Here is a 22,392-nt window from a genome sequence, read left to right on the forward strand (position 1 = left end):
TGACTGATATCTAGCAGAGGCAGCAGGGTAATAAGGGAATTTTAAAGAGTAGTTCATCTGTATTATTCTTCCATTTCTTTTATAAAGCTCAACTCTTTCAGGGATGGATCAAGGATTTTCCTATAAGCTTTCCTCACTGCTTTTCTTGTTAGAAATTTCCTAGGCTTATTTTTGAATTAAATCATAGTGTCCATTTTTTAGTGTCCATGTTTGTTTGTGTGGACTGCTATTCTGCTCCTATTTAGAAATGCTTGTTTTTGAACGTTTTTACAACAAGGAGAGTCTTCGGAGTTGGCTTGTACCTTCTGTTCAAAATCAGTATATTTTTAAGTGATCCCAAAAGAATCCAGCAAGTAGGCTATTACTGGGAGGGGTAATATAATTTAAAATCTTGCAAGATTTGAAAACCAAAGTATTAAGGATTGTTATACAGGGGATAACCATGCATAAATTATATCGATTGGCTCAATTTAACATTATTTTGCCAAAATGGAGATCAAATAGGAATTACAATTGATGAAGAAACATAGTGCTATTTTGTTTTAAACCTGGTGAGCTTGGGTTGTTCTTGAATTTACTGGCTCACAACAGTAGGGTATGTACAAATATTTAAGCCTGTTTATCTATGTTAAGGGCATTATATTTCAATTAATGAGATAAGCAAAATAATAAAGGCTTCTCAATTCCAGTTCTTTACATATAAAATTTATTTCCATGTTATTGATGATACAGAAAATTGTCAAAACACTACGCAATCAACTGCCTCCAACCAAATGACAAAATATATGAAGTTTGGTGCTAATTTTGCTCATAGAGGAACTCTGATAAGCTGAACTCTTGGCTAACTCAAACCCCAATAACTTGAAGTAACTATGAGTTCCTAGATACCATTATACTGCAATTATAGGAAGCATTCTTCTCCTGTCTGGCAATAATATTGAGAATATTGCTATACCAAATATTCCTATATATTTGAGATTTACCCACATACCGGTACATTTTACTGGTGACAATGATTTTTAACGGAAAATGCAAAAAATATTTCAAAATTGTGACAGCAGTGTGTCCATTGAAAGTTTCTCTGAAGATGTGACTGATAATTTACAGCAGATGGCTTATTTAATAGTGAGGTTTCCGTCGGCCCTTCAGACGTAAACTGGTGACAATGCGGCTTTAATTGCAAATAGAATATTGGAGGTAGTTGATTGCAAGTTTGATACCACAAGCTCTGTAGCTGGCATAGCAGTTTCCCTTCAAGAATCTACTTTGCAGGCTAATTTACAGTTTGACAAATGTCCTACATGGCTAGTCTAAAGCCCTGGCCAAACAAAAGCCAAGTGGGGCCTCAAGGTTTTTATTTCACCAGGGCTTACAATGGGCTTTAGCATTGTCGTCATTGAGGTGGCTTGAAGGACTTCCAACAGCGCTCGTTAAAAACCTAAAAACAAAATTGCAGTTGCAAAATCTGTTAAAGGGAGCTAGAAATGAATTCAATGTGACAACCAATGAAGGGCAAGGAGCAATCTTTGTTTGGGACAACATAGCAGACTACGAGTCTACAGGAGGACATACTGTACTACAGTAGATCATTACAATTTTCTTGAATCATTATCGAGGCAATTGCTTCATTGGCAAGCAGATTGTGGCCTTGATTATTATAAGGGAACACTGTACTAAAATGTCTGCCCACCTAAAAAATATTCTTAATAACAGCTTCCCTGCTGTTTTGTTTGGGGTACATTTTTTTATAGGTGGAAAAAAGTAAGCAAATCATAATCTAATAGTTCATACCTTTAGACTGCGTTCTTTTACTACTTCCTCTACTAGCAACTCTGACTGCATCAGCCTTAACTGCAAACAATCAAATCTGCATGTCAAATCAAACCCAAATAAAAATTTAAGACTTTATAATGCTCCCTTGAACTATTTTAAATGTTGAATGTATACAAACACTCTTTTTAATCAGGACAATGCCAGAACCTGGAAGTCTGTGTCAAAATCAGGTAGGCATTTTTTAGGGGATATCTGAGAGAAAATAGGATTTTCTATTAAAAATAGTTTTTTTATAGGGGTTCGCAGAAAGGGGCACTACGAGTAAACATTTTCCAAATAAGTAAACAAACAAAACAATCCACCCCAAGTCCACCCCAAAGGAGAAAGGATTTTGGATTCTTGGAGGTCATGTAACAAGTGTTTTGGTTGTTAGGATAGACTATGGACATGGTCCGCTCTTTCAGTTTCTTTGAGGACCCCCCCCCCCCCCTCAATCCTTACCACACACTCTATACAACCCATATACAGCTATTTCAATAAATGTTGTCAAAGAGTACTCTGCCGCACGTGCCCATACCTCGAGGTAGTATTGGTAATAAATGTTGTTTCAAACTCTGCCATCCTTCACCGCCGACAAGAACTTCGTTAGTTGAATGCTATCAGAATGGCAGTATAGTCTGATAAGTTTCAAAATATATATCTGCGCGTCCTTAAACAAGGAAACAAGAGCAGGTTTGGCACCTATCCTGTAAGAGTTGTCAAACGTAGACTCCGTAGTTACACTAAAAGAAAACCTGTTGGCAAAGTGCCTGAACAAAATAGCAACGGCGACCGACTGCAGCAAGAACCCAAAAAGCTTTCATACTTTGCGCTCTATTTTAAACAAGTTTAGATAAAATTCACTTGTTTATGTATTTCCCAAAAAAAACTATAGTAAAACCTAGAATCTTATTTCTAGCATAGCGAACAAGGATATTCTAGTTTTAGCGCACACCTTCCCATCCTCGCTACACCGTGAAACTTGGAGTTTTCATGTTGTTTGAAGAAAAACGGCTGAAATGCATCAGACAGAATCCATTTCAGAGTATATTTCAAGTCTGGCTCTTTGAATTCTCAATTGTTTTCTGTGTTGCCGTTGTCATCCCAATTTTTGTCCCTATTTTTGCATATACAATTGTAAGAGGCACATAGAAAGAAATGACGCAGTGTCTTCGATAGATAATGCAAGAAACTGTACCATCCAGATAACTCGCCAGCGAAGGTCTTCACTAAGACTGCGGCATATTTACTAAAAACCTGTTACAACATATATTACCCATACCACCTCGCGGTATGGGCGCGTGCGGCAGAGCACTCTTGGACAACGTTTATTGAAATAGCTGTATATAACCCATTATACAACCCATTCATTTCTAAAAAAATGGCAGATCGTAATAAAAAAGTAAATAAAGGCAGAAATGTGTAGAACAAAAGTGACTACAGAAAGGTACCATTACATAAACATACAGTTAGTAGTTGAGTAAAGCCTGTGAACTACAGGACGAAAAGGTGCCAAACAAAATGATAGATTGATTCTGGATATAAAAAAAAACATAGTCATTACCATGGTCTGTTCATTCCTTAGCTTCTTTGAGAACTCATTACTGTCTGGATCTTGCTCTCTCTTTTCACGTAGATCTCTGATGTTGTTTGATACCTCGTGAATACAGCCTTTGATGGCACTCTCTCTAGATGAATACCCTTGTAACAACTAGAAAATAAAATTGTTTTTTTTTTTTAACTTTCACAACTGACAAAGAGTTCAAACATAAACAATGTAAAAAGAAACATAAAATCACTCCAAATGTGGCTAGGTTGGAGGTATTCCAGATGGCCAGGCTTATCTTTATGGGTACACATGCTCTGTCTAAAGCTTTCCCTTGAGGCTATATTTATTTCTTGACAAGCATATGTGGCCTCATAGGGAGAGTGTTTCCCTGGGCTTCCTAATAGCAATTTGAAAAATTTAGGTACGCTTGTAACGCCTTATAGGGCTGAGTTTATTAGTCAGCTGCGAAATTGTCTTCTATTATGCTTGTACTATTATGCATTTCATTATCCTGTCCTTGGTTAAGAGTAATGAAAAAAAAAATATAAAAGATGATAGTCGATTCCATTATGCATAGGGACATGTAAAGCCACTTACTTCACCATACAAGTCTCGGCACCGTTTCTCTGCATTTACTTCGCCCTCAAAAGAAGCTGTAGGCACACTAGTGTTAAGCTTGTAGATAATCTTGTCGTCTATCAAGCGTAAAACCTTTAATGCTTCCTGTAAAAAATAACAGCAAATTTTGCATCAAATAAAAAAAATAATAATAACAAGTTCAGCTGGATTGAGGGATTTTACAGATTCCACATAGTTCCCATGGAATCAACATACGACTGTGTCTGACCATAGAACACAGCTAAGTATTGAAGAAATTGTGTAGTTCCAGAAAATATCCATACCCCCCCCTATTGAGGGGGTCGGAGATATGCCCCCCCCCCCCCCCCACACACACACACACACCTCTGGAATTTCCAACCCCTTGGAAAAAAATAAATACAGTAACTGTTTAGGAAAAAGGGCATTTCACACCCCCTCTATTTATATTACTTAACTATGCTTCACCACTAGGAAAAAGCCTCCTGGATTTCTGTTTAATTTGAAAAAGATGCTATGGAAAATAAGCAACTCATAATCATAATTATTAAGTGCTCACTATGTCAATTCTTATTGGCTAGAGTGTGCGCTTTATTTTGAGAATCAAGCAATCTTTGGCCTAGGGTGGGAAGAATTGGTTGTGAAAGGGGTGGTCTTTGTGTAAATCGGGAATAAATTTTGTTTTTGAGAAAGTGTGTTTTACTGAATCAATGTATAATAAAACAAAGATTTAATTTGTTTTAGCAATTCCAGATATCACTAAAACCTTATCCAATAAGGTAATGGTACCTATTATCGGACACTAAAATATCTTGCGTACAAAACACAATTGAGTCTTAGGTTTTCCAGCAAGAAATCACTGACTATTAAACATAATAATTCGACCAATTTAACAAAAATTTGATGGTTAATTTTGGGAGAAAACAATCGTTCGTAAGACGTGTTGTGAAGCCCTATTATCGGATACCTAGCCCTATTATCGGACACCCTAGCCCTATTATCGGACAGCAGATTTCTTCTAAAAAACAACGGGAAAATCATGCTTCATTTTCATTAAAATACTGTAGACAATAATTGTTGACATATGTACTTTGCAAAACTCACGATGGTTTTTAGTTTGAGACTCTTTCTTCTCCGTAGCAAGCGATTAAAAAACATGCATCGCGCGCGTGACAAACTGCATGGCAAAATGTGCGTTTGCTCATCGATCGCTCAAATTTACGTTGAATCGTTCGATGATTGCTGGACTGTCCGATAATAGGGCACCGAGGTTAGGTACGAACAATTCGAGCTATCCCGAAGTGTCTACGGAAACAGAGGCCAAATAGCATCCTGGGAGATCAACAACAAAATGGCGGATTCGCCAAGCGACTTTCATCACGATCGGTAAATCTTGGACTTTTTTACGGCTTCTTTTCATCCTCGCGTATTCAAGTGAAAGAGAGGATTTCAATCGCCATTTTGCGGTGCGTGAGAGAAAATTATTTCTAGTTTTGCGAAACAATAAACACTCGTAAAAAGCTTCGGAATACATGTTTTCTGAATGTTGTTTTTTTCGACTGGATGGGTCATTTTTCGGCGTGTTTTCCTATTGTTTGAGATATTTACAATTTTTTTCGAGTGTCCGATAATAGGTTCCACTACCTTAATTGTTTAAAATCACTCAAAGGTCCCTATAGACTTAGTAAGGGGGAACTAGTCCAAGAGTTTGCAAAAACCTTCACATAATCTAAAAGGCTTGAACCAAATAAGTAACAAGATAAACACAATACTGCTATGGTGAGCAAATATGTAAGAATGTATTAATAAATTTGAAATATGTTGTTTGGTTGTTGCCTGGAAGTCTCTATAGATCACCTATTGTTTGGATTAGTTACATAATCTCGCAAATAAGGCGTAACATAAAATTCAATGAAGTTAAATGACAATTTCTAATAATACATGCACAAATTTTCGTAATCACCACCTTAAATTCGCGAAAATCATGGCAAGACATTCGCTTCAATTCGGATGCTTCTTCGGCGGCCGCCATTTTGAAACACGTGCTCACAGGGAAAACCACTGACCTATATTGCAGTTGATTGTCTTCTCTTGTCAAAAATCTAGAAATATTGAAAAAATACAATATATATATTTATATATATTCAAGAAACTTTAAAAATTGACTACTCGATCATTTAGTAGTTCTCTTAAAGAATATAAAAGATGCTTCAAATAAAAAATCAAAAAGATGGTCAGTTGTTTATTTATTAACAATCAGCCTTTCTTGTTCTGCTCGTTTAGCTGCCAAACACCACACAAATAGACAACACCGATCAGTTAAGTATTCCAATTTCACTATGCATTTTCTTTTTTTCTTTTTCGGGGGGGGGGGGGGGGGGGGGGAATAGGTTCGCGGATCGGCGAAATGCCCATGGATTACGGATTTTGATTATTATTTCAGTGGATTGGCGGATTTTGGAAGTACGGCAGATCACGGATCTCTTCACAATTCGGACGCGGATTTAGGATTTAAACTGCTTCGACGGTCGAATTTCGGATTTTAAAGAAATTTCAATCGATGCTATTGTTTATCTGTCAAACCATGCGGATCTAAAAAATTATGCGGATCCACGGATTTGCCCCAAAAATGTAGCGGATCGGCGGTTTGACATACCCCTACTCACCCCCCCCCTCCCTTTTTCACTTTGTTTGTTCAGCCTCATTTTGGTTTCCACTAGGTGCCCAAAGCATAATGGGTAAATTTGAACGTTACCACATGTCGACGCGACGCAGACGCCATCTTGCTTTTCACACACATCAGCTCGTCCTAAATACACGAAAAAAAAGACCCATATTTTTGCGCCAGGCGTGTAGTTCGTCGTTTCGTTACCTCGGCTAAGGTAACAAGATGCCTGAAAACAGCACAAAACCTCGTTCTCGGAATTCTGATTCGTTCTCCAAGGAGCGTGGCGATTCTCGCGGCGATAGAGGTGGTGGAAGAAACTACACCAGAAACAACGGCGCCGGGTATAGCTCGATGAAAGAGAGAAAGTTTACTGGGAGATGCCGTCTCTTTGTTGGGAATCTTATTGACTGTGATGAAGAAGAAATGAAGGAAATGTTCAAGAAGTACGGAGAAGTTGCTGAAGTCTTCATCAACAAGGAGAAAGGGTTCGGATTTATTCGATTGGTAAGGCGAAGGTTGGCAAGAAAACTACTCGACTCGACAAAATTAATTATTTTAAAGGTTAAAGAAATAGATATATTATACTTTTCTATTACATTAAACTGGGTTATGTTTCTCTCATATTGAACACGGCGGGAATTGGTAGATATAATGAACTTCTCTCAGAACTCAGCTCATGGTAATGCAAGAGTATGAATTAAAAATGGCGTTTTATCTTGGATTGATGGTTCTTAACTTCGCTCTTTTCATTTATCGTGCTTTCCACTCCATTTTCCTTGTATACAAAAATTGCAATGGAATATATTTTCTCATTGGAAATACCATGATAGGCAATTTAGAAACAGAAAACTGATCATACTTGGGTGCAAAAAGTCAAATTTCAACATTCAGTATGCTTAATTTTGAATTAAAACTTGAAAGGGATAGATAGGGGCCTTAGGCAAAGACAAGAGCCGTAAAATGTATTTCCATTTTATTATGCTCAATTCCAAAATAAAGAATGGAATTATTATGGTCAGAAACATATGGAAAGAGACCAATGACATTTTTTTTACAGCAAACATGGAATTTTTTGTGTGGAATTTAATAGGCAATATTTTTGGTCCCCAATAGATGAATTTTATTTCATGATTTGGTGAAATACTGCATAGTTGAAATGCATTATGTAGAATGTATTTTTATGAGCTTCTGTCCATGTTGTCATCCACTTTGCTTAGCTCCCAATTTATGGGTTTTAATACTCAGTAAAGGGAAAAACATTACCAGGATCCTTTATTGTATAGCCTAAATATATAGTGATTGATATCTATCATGTATGCAAGATTTTCTTTTTTTTTAATTGGAGCACCATATTAACATACATATTCCAACATGAAATCAAGCAATTTCCATTAATGGTTATCCAAAATCTTGTACTAAGAAATCAAAGCTGCAATACTGTAGATTTGTTGTCTTAAAAATTGTAATGTCAGTATGTATGGTGTTTTAATTTAAAAGTCTTTATTGGTAGCTGTTAAAATTGATTTTGAATTCTCCAAAAGCACTATTTCTTGAGAAACTTTCCATGTCAATTTCAACTCTATGGCATTCTTATAATTTTTCAAGCTTTGACCAGGGCTGTCAAAATGTACTGTATGTACGAAATAGGTGGTTGCTTAAAAAAAGTATTCGGTTGTGAGAGGATTGACACAAAATTAGCTGTATTTTCCATTTTAAACATCGATATAAGGTGAAGAAGCCAGTGGAGCTCTGGTGGTTGCTGGTATGTTTTGACAGCCCTGTTTGACATATATTTTTCACAGCGATGCAAACAGTATCTGTTTAATTTCAACAAGAATCCAAAGCAATACCCTAAAACTATATTCAAAATCTTGGAAATTATCTTGATACGCAATTTTTGGCATTTCTTTTTTGTTGCTCAAAGTTCAATTAATTCTCTAACATTGTTCTGTGTGACATGACTGAGACAAGGCGGAGAATTTCTCTGAGTACTAGTAACTTATAGCAAACAAAATATCAAGTGCAACTTTATTTAAATTGATGTGACTTTTTGTAAAGTGTCATTGAAATTTGAGCTTTTCGTCCCTGAACTGATACACAGGGCAATGATGATCAAGGAAGGATTATCTTAAAAAGCCAAAACCTGGTTGTGTGCACTTCAGCCTCATGTTATTTGTGTTTGAAAATCAGTCCGCAATACAAGGAACCTATAGCCATTGTAAGAAATTGTGTCTCCTCTCTCTATCTGTAATTGCGCGTTTTCCAGGTTTTTTCGTCATGTCGTTCTGTGTATTATTCAGGACACAAGACTTCATGCAGAAGCTGCCAAAGCGGGCCTGGACATGGCCACTCGCAAGGGCCGTACACTGAGAGTTCGCTTTGCTACACATGCTGCAGCACTTAGGGTGAAAAACCTGGATAATTTAGTGACAAATGAGCTGTTGGAGCAGGCATTCTCTCAGTTTGGAGATGTGGAGAGGGCTGTTGTTGTCTGCGATGTTCGAGGACGCTCAAAGGGGCATGGAATTGTTGAGTTCTCAAGGAAAAATAACGCACACAATGCCATGCAAAAGATTTCTGAAAGTCTGTTTCTTCTTGGGAGGTGAGTTTACCCCTAGTAATACAGTAAGCTCTATGACGTCTGTTTGGTCAAATTTTCTTTCAGTGTATCCTTATTCATGTCTTTTTATCATGTTTGGTTTTACTATGTTTTTTGTAATTGATTTGTGTTAAGCTGTCTGTTACAAATAGTTTTTTCTTGTCAGGTGCGAACAACAAACCATATTATTGTTTTATTTCCCTGTTTCAACCTGCAGTATCATAGTGATCAGTTATATCCTGAAAGGAAATGGATCAAATAATTCTGAATTCTGTTTCCTCTACAAGACTTTTAAATTATACCATATGATGACAGTCTTTACACTAACTGATCCACAGAACTCCACGCCCAATCAGTGTTGAACAGTATGAACAAGAAGATGATGAAGATGGTTTGGTTGAGAAAAGTGTTGAGCGTCAAACTGGTTATCAAAAGTAAGTGGTATTGGATAAAACGGTCTTCATTTGATTAATGACTCTTGAAATCAAGAAGTTTCAGCTTTTGAGGAAAACAAATTGACACAGGAGATTCTCATGCTCCCTATATACACGTTTGGATGCATCCAATTTTTTGTTTTAAATTACAACTAAATTTTATTTCTCTAAAAAGCAGGACAATTTTCACTGTAAATTTAAATGTCAATTTCAATATCTTTGACAAATGTTTTCCATAGTGGTACAAACATTGACTTAACACCGACATATGTTCGAAGTTATACCCTAAAGCTACATAAAAATTATTTTGGTAGACGATTTTTCAGTTCAGTTTTAGTTCAATCTTTGTTTATCGAGGGTAACATATTTAACCAAATCTACAGTTTTCTAACATATGGCCCTCGGTTAGTAAGCATTGTCACTAGGTGTGGTCACTGCCAGAGGGTTTATTGCGTCCCAAGTTGTTCTTACGTCCCTGCCAGTATCATTAAACATTGCCATTCTAATCTGCACAGGGAGCGGGAAGTCCCACCCCATTTTGCAACCCCAGGGACGTTTGAGTCTGAGTGGGCCCAGCGATGGAAGGCATTGGGAGAATTAGAGACACAGCAGAGGGAAGCTCTTGATAAGCAGTTCAAGGAGCAACGAGAGGCTTTAGAGGCAGAGATGCAGACTGCCATTCAAGAGCATGAGGCAATGCTTATGAGACAAGGTAATGTTCAGAGTATTTGTTCTTTCTCAGAGAGATTCCATAGATTCCATACCCTAAGGCAATTATTTACCTCGGGGGTCTCATTAGGCCCCGGCGGCCGGCGGAAGCGCCAGCTACTTTTTTTAAAGTCGACTTATGTTTTATTTAAACTAAAAAGATAAAATTACTTCCACCCCCTACTTATCCACCCTCTTCTCCACTGCCTACATACTATAAAGTTGATGAAACTGTAACTTTTTCATAAATAAAAGAAAAATTAGTGCTTTTTATCAGGTATTGTGTACTAAAATAACCATTTTTTTGCCAGCCAGAGTAAACCAATAATATACTCCTGAGAATAAAGAAATTATTTTTTCTCTCAACACACTCAACTGTTCTTCCTTTATGCTATTTAATGTCTGTTACAATTATAGAAATCCAGCGACGTCAAGAGGAGCTGCAGCGGTTCGAGGAGATGCAGCACCGTGAGGAGATGATGAGGCAAGAGATGCTTCAACAGCAGGAAATGGAGATGAGGTGAAAACAATGCCAGACAACTACAAAGAACAAATTTGCAACTTTTAGGTTCAAATGGCTCCTGTCTCTCTTTTTTTCTTTTAGGGACCATGTCCAAAAGTGCTGAAAAAAAAAATGACTGAAATGTTTCAGAATACATTTCATGTCTATTGGTTCTTTTCCATTGTCTTCCGTTGTCGTTGCCATCACCATCACCATTCTATTTGCATGAGGTCCCTACACGGGCTATAGGCTAATCTGACTCTGAAATTAAGTCTAATGTCTTGTTAGTGGTATATAATGATGTTGTGTTGAATGTGATGACAAGTCCAAATCAGTCCCAGCTGGAGACATTGGTGTTGGGATTTGTTTTGATAAGGATGGATCCATCATCACTGTCCCTAGTAACTTGTCAAGTAAGGGGTAAGAAAACGAGCAGACGAGAGAACAATGTAAAGCGTTTCTTTTGCCTACCCTGTTATTTTATAATGGGGAAGGAAAAAAACGGGCCACTGGAGGTCGTGTTACTCATTTACCAGGCAGCGGTTACATAGCGTGTCATTATTTGCATTATTCAATATAACAAGAAATTAGACTTTATTTCGGAGTCAGATTACCCTATAGCCTGTGGTTCCTACTGCAATTTGTTGGTATGCTTGTATTGCTCAAGGTTTATTTTGTTATACAGGCGCAGAGATGAGGAGATGCGAATGGAGGAGATGCGGCGCCGTGAGGAAGCCAGGCACCACGAGGAGATGATGTTTAGAAAGAAGCAGGAAGAAATGCGTAGACGAGACGAGATGATGCTAAGACCTCCCCTGGTAATTAGTAGAACTATAAGTGACAGAAGTAGCCAGTAGTATTTTACTTATTCTGCCCTCCAACCCCTTTCCAGGATTCAATGAGAGACATGGGACCAGGATTCCCACCTCGCGGAATGCCACCTAAGGTAATTGCAAAACCTGGTTTAAATAGAATTAAATTCATGGGCATTATTCTTTAAACCTGTAAGGTTATGGCACATTTATTCTCCATCAAACCTTATAAACACTCATTTTTATAAGAACCTTTATAAAAGAATGTCCAACCTGAGATTTCACCAAAATCTTAAGAACATGCATAGGCACAGATAGTAGAATTTTTTTTCTTTTTCAGTCCTGATTTGTTCTGAAATGCAGGATCAAATTGTGCCCATAGTGACAACCTTATCATTGCTATTGATCATTAGTGTAATTCTCTAATTATAATTTATTGGGTGTTAATTCTTATATACACTAAAATCTAAGAACATCATTAAGAACATATTCAGCCTTAAAATGTCCCAAAAATAAGAACGGCCCAGCCTCAACTCAAAATTAGATGTTCTTATAAAAAAACCAGTGTGTATTTTGAATATGTGTATTTTGAATAATTAAAAAAATTTGATTGAAAGCTTTTTTCTTGAGCTTTTGGTCCCTAGCTTTGGCATTTATTATGTCTTTGCCATCAGCATAAACTTCAAAATGCCATTTTGTGGCTTTTTTTTCTAAGCAGAGTTTTATATGTAGTAATGACTAGAAATAAGTAAACCTTGAATTCCCTTTTCCAGGAGGATTGGGGCCCAGGCCCACGTGGTATGGGTCCAGGAATGGGCCCCCCTCGTCCGATGGGCCCACCTGGTCCTCATGGTCCTCCCTTTGGTCCCCGTGGTCCACCCCCACATGGAGGACCTCCACGTGGCCCCATGGGACCTGGCCCTGGAATGCCGCCAATGGTATGTACTCCAGGGTAGCTTTTTTCCCTTTTAGGACAGTGGTAATTTTTATTGAATGGTAAAATGCGTTTTTTTCCTTGATACTATAGAATTCGAACCTCACTAAATTATTTTAAAGGTCATTTTTCATCAATCTGATGATCATGCAAGACCACTACAATGCAACTACGATGAGTTTATGCTTCAGGTTCAAGACTAGGTTGATATTAGTTTATATAAAATATTTGGATTGAAAAAAGCATTTTTACTTTATCTTTGCATCACTTCATAAACTATCTTAATGCAGAAGTGATAGTGTCTGCATATCTCAACAGTGTCCAGTGAAAATGCTCTAAGCATGTCTATCTAGTTACATGTTAATTAGATACATATATGAAAACATATTCATAGAGCATCAGTGACAGTGCCTAATCCAATGACTAAAACAATGAAATACTAGACCCCACTACCAAGGGTTACCTTGTTATTGTATAGATACTATACATAGATCTAAAGCTCTTAGAAACATAAATAGCCAGAAAATATTGAGTTTCTGCCAAAGACTGGTGTCAAGTGTAAAACATATTGTTTCTCATTCGAATCAGTTGACGTTAAGACATAATTTTTAACCTTTATGGAAAACTATCTTCAAACTACAGAGGATAATGTATTCTGAAGATCTTTTCGGTTCAGATTATTGGCAATTGTATTAGCCTGCTCAAGTTGAGTGGAAGTGAACAGGTACGATTGTTATTCCTTTAATAGATGGACTGTTGTCAATAGACTCATGATGTAGCAACCTTTAATCAGTTCACCAAATAATCCTCTCAACTAACCCCCAGTCTTTTGAATGGTATTTTTGAATGATTTAAAAAAAAATTTTATGATATCACTTATCTTAGTACGCATTTTGTATGCAGTATGACTATTATTGACACTTTGAAAGAAAATCATTATTAGTGTCCCCTGAAAATTCAGACCTTTTATAGTTTAGAAGTTGTATATCATTTTTTTGTATGATTATTTGTGTGGATGGATAACCACAGAGAATGCCAAGTGTTCCGGGTCAAGTGTGTTCACGTTTGTTGTGGAACCAAATGTACTTATTTGCTCTAGAGTAAATCTGAAGGGTTTTATTGCAAGTGATAATTAATAGTTCAAGGATTTACAACACTAATAATCTTACAGCTGTTTTATTGCAGAGCTTAATAGTGCTATAGATAACTGATAACCTTAGTTGAAGTGTTGTATTGTAGCTAATAATGATAAAAGTTGTCTAGTACTGCAGATGGAGTATTGAAGAGTAATCTATAGAATAATTTATAACCTTACCGCTGAAGTGTTTTCTTGCAGATGATAATAATAGAAGAATGCCATTCTGGCCTGACATTCTAATGTGATTCTTTTCCTTTTCATTCACCTTTCCCTTGGATGTCATTGACGCTGATCCGGATCTACATTTGGAATGATAAATGAACACTTCCATCATATCAATAATGTAATGGAATATTTATTCGCAAAAGAGGCCTGGCAGATTCGACCACGATTCTGAGCATAGTCGTGACCGTGCTGATCGTGATCGTCTTGCACGCTCCTTTGACCGGCCACATAGAGGTTATGGCGGTGAAAACAAGAGGCGCAAGTTCTAGTTTAGGAAGTAGGGCTTAAAGAGTTTTAAAGTATATACATGACGTTATACATGGTGTTCCATGTTAAGAGGTATGGCCTTTGGTTTGAGATGAAAATTATCTTGTTTAAACAATATCAATAAGGCTGATTTCTGTTTGGCTCACGACTTGGTTAGGCCAAAACATTTCATACCATTTGTTAGCCCCTATACATGGCTGCATATTTTACTCTTATTTTATTAGTTTGTGTGTTGTAGGTAGAGTCAAATGTTTTTGTTTTTAAAGAATCAGTGCAGAACCTAGTTTGTGTGTGAAAGTTGACAATCTTAAAAAGCCACAGCGATAGCTTCTTTCATGTTTTAACTTAGATTGTATCTGTCGTTTGGGGGATTTTGTTTGTTTGTCACTAATGTGGTTTTAAAAGAATCCTTAAGCCCATATTGTTTTTGTGAAAATGAAAAGACAGAATATTGTATAGACAATAGCCTGTTTCCTGTTTCAGTAGCTTATTGTACAACACTTGTAGTTTACAGTTTAGGAACTGTTTGAAGAACGATTATGTGGACAAGTGATCATAGACATGAATGAACATTCGATCTCTGAGATCAATAGCAAGCTAGATTGTGAGCATCAAATTGGGGCTCTGTTGTATATATCTGATTGACTTTCTGATAGTCACTTATAAACCATTTTCTCTTACTCTCAGGGCTAAATAAATAAAGTATTCGTGTATCAAATTATGTCTGCTCTTTCAGCTCCATTCCATCCTAGTATTTTATATACACCAGTTTTTTTTTTTTTTTTGCATATACCCACCTATTTCAACTAGAACGAACGGATAAACAGCATATTATTTTGAAAGCTGCAGAAGTGCTCAAGTTTGAAATTTATCCCATCATTTGTGACATTATTTCCTACAAGTTGATTTTGTTAATAGAATTAAATGTACATTGAAATAGAAAGCTTGTTTTCCATTACAGGAATTCACCATACTTGTTAACATTATTTGGGTACAGCTGTTCGACTCAAGTTTTAATGTACCCTTATTTAATTTTTCTGTGCAGTCCTTAGGGTCTTCTGAGAGAAATAACTAGGAATAAATTTAGGTTGAACTAGGAGAACCCTTAAGCTCTGTTTGCCATTATTAAGCATTGAGTCGAGTGCTGAAAAAAGTTAGTAAAGGGGGTTGTCCATAGTTTGCACAGATGTCAGTCACCTCCCAGCATACATTGGTCTTGTTATATTATCCATTTTTCATTATAATGAGATTCTCTGTCAGGGAGTAGCTCAAATCCATCGGACTTAATTTGATGATTATTTTGCATTAAAAGACAGAAAAGAATGGTAATCAAGACGGTCATTTGTGTTGGCTCCTAGGCCAATTGATTGTACACGAAGTAGTTTAGAGAAGAAAGCCAAAGATTTGGAAAGGCATCTAGAAATAAAAGCAAAATATATATATACATACAAAATCTAATTGTGCATAAGACATTACCATTGCACATAGGGCTTTTTTTATAATTTTTGATTTTGGAAATCATCTCATCTGTGTTGGTGTAAGCATTGTTATCTTTTGAATATAACAGTCCTCACTCAAGCATTATGGTACTAAAATGCTTAGTAAAACTCTAGTCTAGTCATTGGCACCAGCTGAGGGAAAAAACTGAAGCACTATGAAAAACAGACTTGTGCCAATTGGTTGGCATGCAAACGCCTTGGCCACAAAAACATTTGGTGGTTTGTTAAATACTGGTTATACAGGCACAGACCCAGGAAACATTCTGACCTGTTTAAGAAGAAAAGCACTGAAGCCTCAATTAACAGAATGATGACAGGCAGCTCATACTAAATGAACATTCTACATTCTAATCATTTTGACCCGTTTTCGTATATCACTAATATGATATCTATGGATGGGTACCCCACTTAGCAAATTCTGGTTAGTGGCTGTGAAATGTCTTGCTTTTAAATATTGATATAGACATTTTCTTAAAGCACCTGCTGCTATTAATCTTATACCATGTCTCCTAGTCAGATAAATGCATCCTTGAAGACCATCAGCATTTAAATGGTATTTGTTTATAAACCCTTCTATATTAAACCCTAAAATGTTGCACCTAAAGAAATTTAAAGCCTCAAAACAAAGTATTTATCTGTGCATAACAAGATGCAAAATAAAATGCATACAAAAAGGCATAAAAACAATTTCCAAATACAATTGACAATTTCCAGACACATTTTGGTCTGTAAGAAATTTTAAAAAAGTTGGTTACTGAATCCACACTCTAGCACAATACCCACTATGCCCTGTACAAGCATACTTTCAAACAACATGTCTTTATGTATTTGGCAACCCTTCTATTAATGACTACACTACAATTAACACTCATTTTTATTTAACACCTTTAATTGTAAATTTTTTTGGCATAGGCCCCAAAACAGTATAATCATGAATTAAAGGTTATTCGAATAACCATTTAGGTTTGTGGCAAGTAACTTGTTTTCCGTTGCAGAATTGGTTGACTTTGCTGCCTGGTTAGATGGTTAAGTTGGCAGTATTCTTTTGAGCCTGCTTAGCAGCTTTTTTTATTCAACAAATAATACCTAATTATCAAAAAGTGGGTAAGTCAACTGATCTAATCCACTGGAATAGTGATTCAATTGAATAGTCTTTTAATTAATCACCTTAAAAATACTATTGATTGCAGTTGAAATGTAGTGATCCATTCAATGTTTGGCTTTAAATTAATGTCTCCTGCTACCCCAGTCCAAGAAAGACTATAAACCTTACCAATGCCAATTAACTCTTGCATTGAAGCTTGCAGATATTGCCTATTGTTCACGATTTAAAACTCGGATGGAAATTTAGTTGAATAATGTGAAAATTAGATTATATAGACTTGGAAAATATTTTTTTTGAATAAGTTGAAATTCTCTTTGTCAGAAATTTAGTGAAGATACAAACAACACTGTTTTTTTTTTATTTATTTTATAATTTGTTTTTTTAAAAGCGAACCTCATAAAGAACATTATCTGGGATTTAAATTTTTTGACAAAGCATAATACTAAGTTCACTTTCAAGTTTAGTGAAGTTTCTGCTGTGAATTTTTCAGTAGTGTATTTTGATTAGATTCGGCACCATATCTGTCAAGCTTAAAAACTGCTTTAAACTTCGCATTCTGAGCAATGCACACCAAAGAATGTCACAGAACTACTCAGAAGACTTTCCAGATGCCCATCCGGTGCAGTAAGTACAAAGATAGCTGTAATAGTCAACAACCTGTGTATAATACTTCATCTGAAGATATAGCGGTATTCACTGAAACAATGTGGAAACAAATATAACAATATATGCTTGATATCCTTGTCACTCTTTCTAGTACAAGGTTACAGTAGTCTACAATGCCAGTGATGTATGATGGGACATATTGGTTTTATTTGCAGTCAACTCTCAAAGTAGCTAAAACATACTCACTTTCAAGTATTGCATATCAAGTATTGCATATATACTCACTTTAAGTATTGCATATCATCCAAATGTTATTACAATAGATGCAAAGTCACGTTTGGTATTGCATATCATCCAAATGTTATTACAATAGATGCAAAGGCAAGTTTGGTAAATAATTTAAAGTGACCTGTATTGAAACAATATTTATATCCATCAATCATTGCCTTTATTTCTTTATTTCTCCTAGTCACTTTTAAAAGTAAAATCTGTTTTCTTTTTAGTGAAAATTTAACACTTTTGCAACTTGTTGTATTTGAAATAGATAAAATACAATTTGTTATACATTAGAACCCTTTTTAAATTGAACACAGCAAACTTTAACTCCCTGTTAAAGCAATTCGAAAATAATGCTTAATTAATATACACAAAGTCTGACTAACAAAATGGGATGTATAAATCAGCCTTTATCTTATTTTTAGGTAATGCCATTTGAATTGTGAACATCATAAATAACTTTTTTGACATTAATCATGCCAATTTGCCTGGAAATCCTGTTGATATTGCTACCATTTTAATTTGCCAATGAGGGTAAAAAGAGTTAAAATCTTGTTTTTTCTAGTTCGCTGATCTATTTGACAGGATACTATCATATATTATTCTATGTCAGCAATTAAATTATTTTCATGAGAGTTGACTGCTTTATGCCCATCATACACTGGCTGGTGACCAACATAGAGACCCATAGAATGATAGCAAATAAAGTGTACTCGATACAATATAGAAATTCTTGACACAGAAGAGAATTCTTCAAATAATCACTACTTCATCATGAGGAAATTCTTAATTCAAACAGCAGGCGATATTTTGTCAGTATCCTGATTTACACCTTCATGGATAAGGATTAAAGTAGCTATACAATGAGTTGACTACTATTTAATTTATGGAATGCTTCATTTATTGTGTCTAGTTGATATATTATTGGGATCTTTGATACATGCTCTAACGTATGTCTTTTTTTGACTGGCATATGTTTTTGTTTCTTTTCAGCAGGTTTTCTGTATAAGATGACACTGGGATTGAGGGTTATTAATTGTAAGTATATTCCTTGAACTGCATGAAAAAACTTGTTAGCTTCTATTACCACTAAGCAAAGCAATTAACTTTTCCTATGTGAATCAAGACATGACAAGGGCATTTGGGGTTTGCTAGGTGGGACCATTGACAATACTTCAATTAGAAATAGCACACATCCGTGCCCCCCCCCCCCCCCCCCCCTTTCCCTCCCTTTAGGTAAGGGCCAGTCATTTGTACAGTAGGGAGGGCCGTGTTTTGTGATGATAATCTCCATACCTTGTGTATAGTATTGCAGGATTTTGGTGAAGTGGTAAAGTTTTGGTGAAGATGTTGATTTGATAATAATAACCATATCATTGGGTAGTATTATAGGGTGGTTTGTAGTGATGAAGATGTTGATGTGATAATAATAACCATATCATTGGGTAGTATTATAGGGTGGTTTGTAGTGATGAAGATGTTGATGTGATCGTAATAACCATATCATTGGGTAGTATTATAGGGTGGTTTGTATTGATGATGAAAATGTGATAATAATAACCATATCATTTGGTAGCATTGTAAGGTGGTTTGTAGTGATAATGAAGATGTTGATGTGATAATAATAACCAAATCATTTGGTAGCATTGTAAGGTGGTTTGTAGTGATGAAGATGTTGATGCGATAATAATAACCATATCATTGGGTAGTATTGTAGGGTGGTTTGTAGTGATGAAGATGTTGATGCGATAATAATAACCATATCATTGGGTAGTATTGTAGGGTGGTTTGTAGTGATGAAGATGTTGATGCGATAATAATAACCATATCATTGGCTGGTATTGTAGGGTGGTTTGTAGTGATGATGAAGATGTTGATGTGATAATAATAATCATATCATTGGGTAGCATTGTAAGGTGGTTTGTATTGATAATGAAGATGTGATAATAATAACCATATCATTTGGTAGCATTGTAAGGTGGTTTGTAGTGATGATGAAGATGTTGATGTGATAATAATAATCATATCATTGGGTAGCATTGTAAGGTGGTTTGTATTTATGATGAAGATGTGATAATAATAACCATATCATTGGGTAGTATTGTAGGGTGGTTTGTAGTGATGATGAAGATTTTGATGTGATAATAATAACCATATCATTGGGTAGTATTATAGGGTGGTTTGTAGTGATGAAGATGTTGATGTGATCGTAATAACCATATCATTGGGTAGTATTATAGGGTGGTTTGTAGTGATGAAGATGTTGATGTGATCGTAATAACCATATCATTGGGTAGTATTATAGGGTGGTTTGTATTGATGATGAAAATGTGATAATAATAACCATATCATTTGGTAGCATTGTAAGGTGGTTTGTAGTAATAATGAAGATGTTGATGTGATAATAATAACCAAATCATTTTGTAGCATTGTAAGGTGGTTTGTAGTGATAATGAAGATGTTGATGTGATAATAATAACCAAATCATTTTGTAGCATTGTAAGGTGGTTTGTAGTGATGAAGATGTTGACGCGATAATAATAACCATATCATTGGGTAGCATTGTAAGGTGGTTTGTAGTGATGATGAAGATGTTTGTGTGAGTGGACAGATAAGTAGCAGAGCCAGAAATGGCAGAACCCACTGTTACCCTGTCCACATAGGAACACAACATGTAGCCATGCTGCTGTCTGAACTACAGGCTTACACATAGGCACATGTAGCGTTTGGTCAGAAAGAGATCTTACCAAAAAGTCTTTGATGTCCAAGTCCTTCACAACCTTTTTATTTGTTAAAGGGTTTTTTTTTTTATTGTTTTCTTTACACAGTGAGCAAGTTGGCAATTGACGCTACAGAAGTGTACAGGCCATATAGCCAGTCAAAAAGGTAAGTTGAATAATGTGTTTCTGATTTTTGCATCGTTACATTTGCTATGTGGTTTGTAGTGATGATGAAGAAGTAGCTGTGAGTGGACAGATAAGTAGCAGAGCCAGAAATGGCAGAACCCACTGTTACCCCTGTCCACATAGGAACACAACATGTAGCCATGCTGCTGTCTGAACTACACATAAGCACATGAAGCGTTTAGTCAGAAAGAGATCATACCAAAGTCTTTGATGTCCAAGTCCTTCACAACCTTTTCTTTTGTTAAAGGGTGTTTATTGTTTTCTTTACACAGTGAACAAGTTGGCAACAATTGACGCTACAGAAGTGTACAGGCCATATAGCCAGTCAAAAAGGTAAGTTGAATAATGTGTTTCTGATTTTTGCATCGTTACATTTGCTATGTGGTTTGTAGTGATGATGAAGATGTTTGTGTGAGTGGACAGATAAGTAGCAGAGCCAGAAATGGCAGAACCCACTGTTACCCCTGTCCACATAGGAACACAACATGTAGCCATGCTGCTGTCTGAACTACAGGCTTACACATAGGCACATGTAGCGTTTGGTCAGAAAGAGATCTACCAAAAAGTCTTTGATGTCCAAGTCCTTCACAACCTTTTTATTTGTTAAAGGGTTTTTTATTGTTTTCTTTACACAGTGAACAAGTTGGCAACAATTGACGCTTCAGAAGTGTACAGGCCATATAGCCAGTCAAAAAGGTAAGTTGAAATATGTGTTTCTGATTTTTGCATCGTTACATTTGCTATTTGTGGTTTGTAGTGATGATGAAGAAGTAGCTGTGAGTGGACAGATCAGTAGCAGAGCCAGAAATGGCAGAACCCACTGTTACCCTGTCCACATAGGAACACAACATGTAGCCATGCTGCTGTCTGAACTATGCATTACCCTAAAGGGCATGGCAAGAGAGAGGCCTCTCATGTTGCTGTTTCCTGCTAGATTTTCCATTTGCTTTCACTCCTTCATTTACCTGATTCATTTGTTCTCAGACCTTGGTATTAACGGAGAGCGGGAGTAGACAGCTCACTCAATGCCACGGGGAAAACCAAGCGCCACCTTAAACAACTCAACAGACATGTTAGTGCCGTGGTTCAGCGACGAAGCAATGTTGAAAGAAGCATTTAAATAAAACGCTAAGGAGCCCTGAATGCCTGGAATAAATGATATTTTTTTCCAAAACTGTACTTTTCTCAGACCTGCTCCTACAAAATCCCCCTCCCTCCTGCGCCATCTCCTTTGCAGATACTTTTGTGTAGCGCACAAAGCCCCATATGCGTGCCAAATAATATTGCAACCATTCGTAAGCACAGCAATCAATTATGCCCCAATAGCTGAATAGATGAGCATCAGCATTTTCTTCAAAGCGCGATAAAAATTTATGCAGATACGCTAGTGCGGGGATGGGAGGAGCTTTCCGTTTTATGGTAGAGCCTCGTGTTGGAAGCTCAAAATAATAGGGAAGAGGGGGGTTCTTTCTCCAAAATCTGCTCCAGAGATAGCCATGGGACAATGAATCGAGATAAAAGCCCTTTCAAACAACGCCTACATCGGAAAAAATTGCTGGCACCAGCTAGAGGCCATGTTGAAAACTACCGAGAAGACCCTTGCGTTCATGGCGAACTCTCGCTTGGCTACAAGATACCCCCTGCGCAGAGCTTTCTGGGTTGCTCCACAGAAAGTTAGCCACAAGACAATTTTGTGGGTTTTCAACTTTGTGCAAACGCCCGTACCCATAATTTTTTCTTTGGGGGGGGGGGGGG

The 22,392-nt window shown here is 36.5% G+C and overlaps 2 protein-coding genes across 15 annotated transcripts; one reads left to right on the forward strand and one right to left on the reverse strand.

Annotated features, from left to right (window-relative positions):
* Positions 1-683: 683 nt before the first annotated feature.
* LOC5510432 (protein MIX23) lies at positions 684-6,078 on the reverse strand. The gene is made up of 5 exons (XM_032379596.2): positions 5,925-6,078; positions 3,959-4,084; positions 3,377-3,523; positions 1,792-1,851; positions 684-1,438 (listed from the first exon to the last, which is right to left on the reverse strand). Exons 1-5 carry the CDS (start codon positions 5,988-5,990, stop codon positions 1,394-1,396), a joined length of 444 nt encoding a protein of 147 aa, XP_032235487.1. The 5' UTR covers positions 5,991-6,078; the 3' UTR covers positions 684-1,393.
* A 617-nt stretch (positions 6,079-6,695) lies between these two features.
* LOC5510427 (paraspeckle component 1) lies at positions 6,696-21,811 on the forward strand. Of its 14 annotated transcripts, none has more exons than XR_007306484.1 (13): positions 6,696-7,130; positions 8,927-9,228; positions 9,564-9,659; positions 10,175-10,371; positions 10,785-10,887; positions 11,555-11,687; positions 11,762-11,815; positions 12,455-12,619; positions 16,740-18,769; positions 20,560-20,617; positions 20,910-20,970; positions 21,273-21,333; positions 21,622-21,811. XR_007306484.1 is itself a non-coding variant. In XM_032379588.2 (9 exons), the coding sequence occupies exons 1-9, from the start codon at positions 6,849-6,851 to the stop codon at positions 14,245-14,247; spliced, it is 1,458 nt and encodes a 485-aa protein (XP_032235479.2). In that variant the 5' UTR covers positions 6,696-6,848; the 3' UTR covers positions 14,248-14,963. The 14 variants fall into 14 exon arrangements, 2 of the variants coding, with proteins under 2 accessions (XP_032235479.2, XP_032235481.2); XR_007306489.1 differs by having other exon boundaries at positions 18,725-18,769; XR_007306493.1 differs by having other exon boundaries at positions 18,728-18,769.
* The last annotated feature ends 581 nt before the right edge of the window (positions 21,812-22,392 follow it).

This window comes from Nematostella vectensis, chromosome 14 (genome assembly GCF_932526225.1).
Source record: "Nematostella vectensis chromosome 14, jaNemVect1.1, whole genome shotgun sequence".
Taxonomy (NCBI): domain Eukaryota; kingdom Metazoa; phylum Cnidaria; class Anthozoa; order Actiniaria; family Edwardsiidae; genus Nematostella; species Nematostella vectensis.

Excerpts from the sequence above, each read along its gene's own strand:
- LOC5510432 (XM_032379596.2), bottom strand. The coding sequence starts at position 5,990 with ATGGCGGCCGCCGAAGAAGCATCCGAATTGAAGCGAATGTCTTGCCAT. Across the intron at positions 1,852-3,376 it reads TAAGGAATGAACAGACCATG|TTAAGGCTGATGCAGTCAGA; the intron begins GTAATGACTATG and ends GATTGTTTGCAG. Across the intron at positions 1,439-1,791 it reads TAAAAGAACGCAGTCTAAAG|GTTTTTAACGAGCGCTGTTG; the intron begins GTATGAACTATT and ends TTTTGTTTTTAG.
- LOC5510427 (XM_032379588.2), top strand. The coding sequence starts at position 6,849 with ATGCCTGAAAACAGCACAAAACCTCGTTCTCGGAATTCTGATTCGTTC. Across the intron at positions 10,372-10,784 it reads GGCAATGCTTATGAGACAAG|AAATCCAGCGACGTCAAGAG; the intron begins GTAATGTTCAGA and ends TTACAATTATAG. Across the intron at positions 12,620-14,121 it reads GCCCTGGAATGCCGCCAATG|AGGCCTGGCAGATTCGACCA; the intron begins GTATGTACTCCA and ends TATTCGCAAAAG.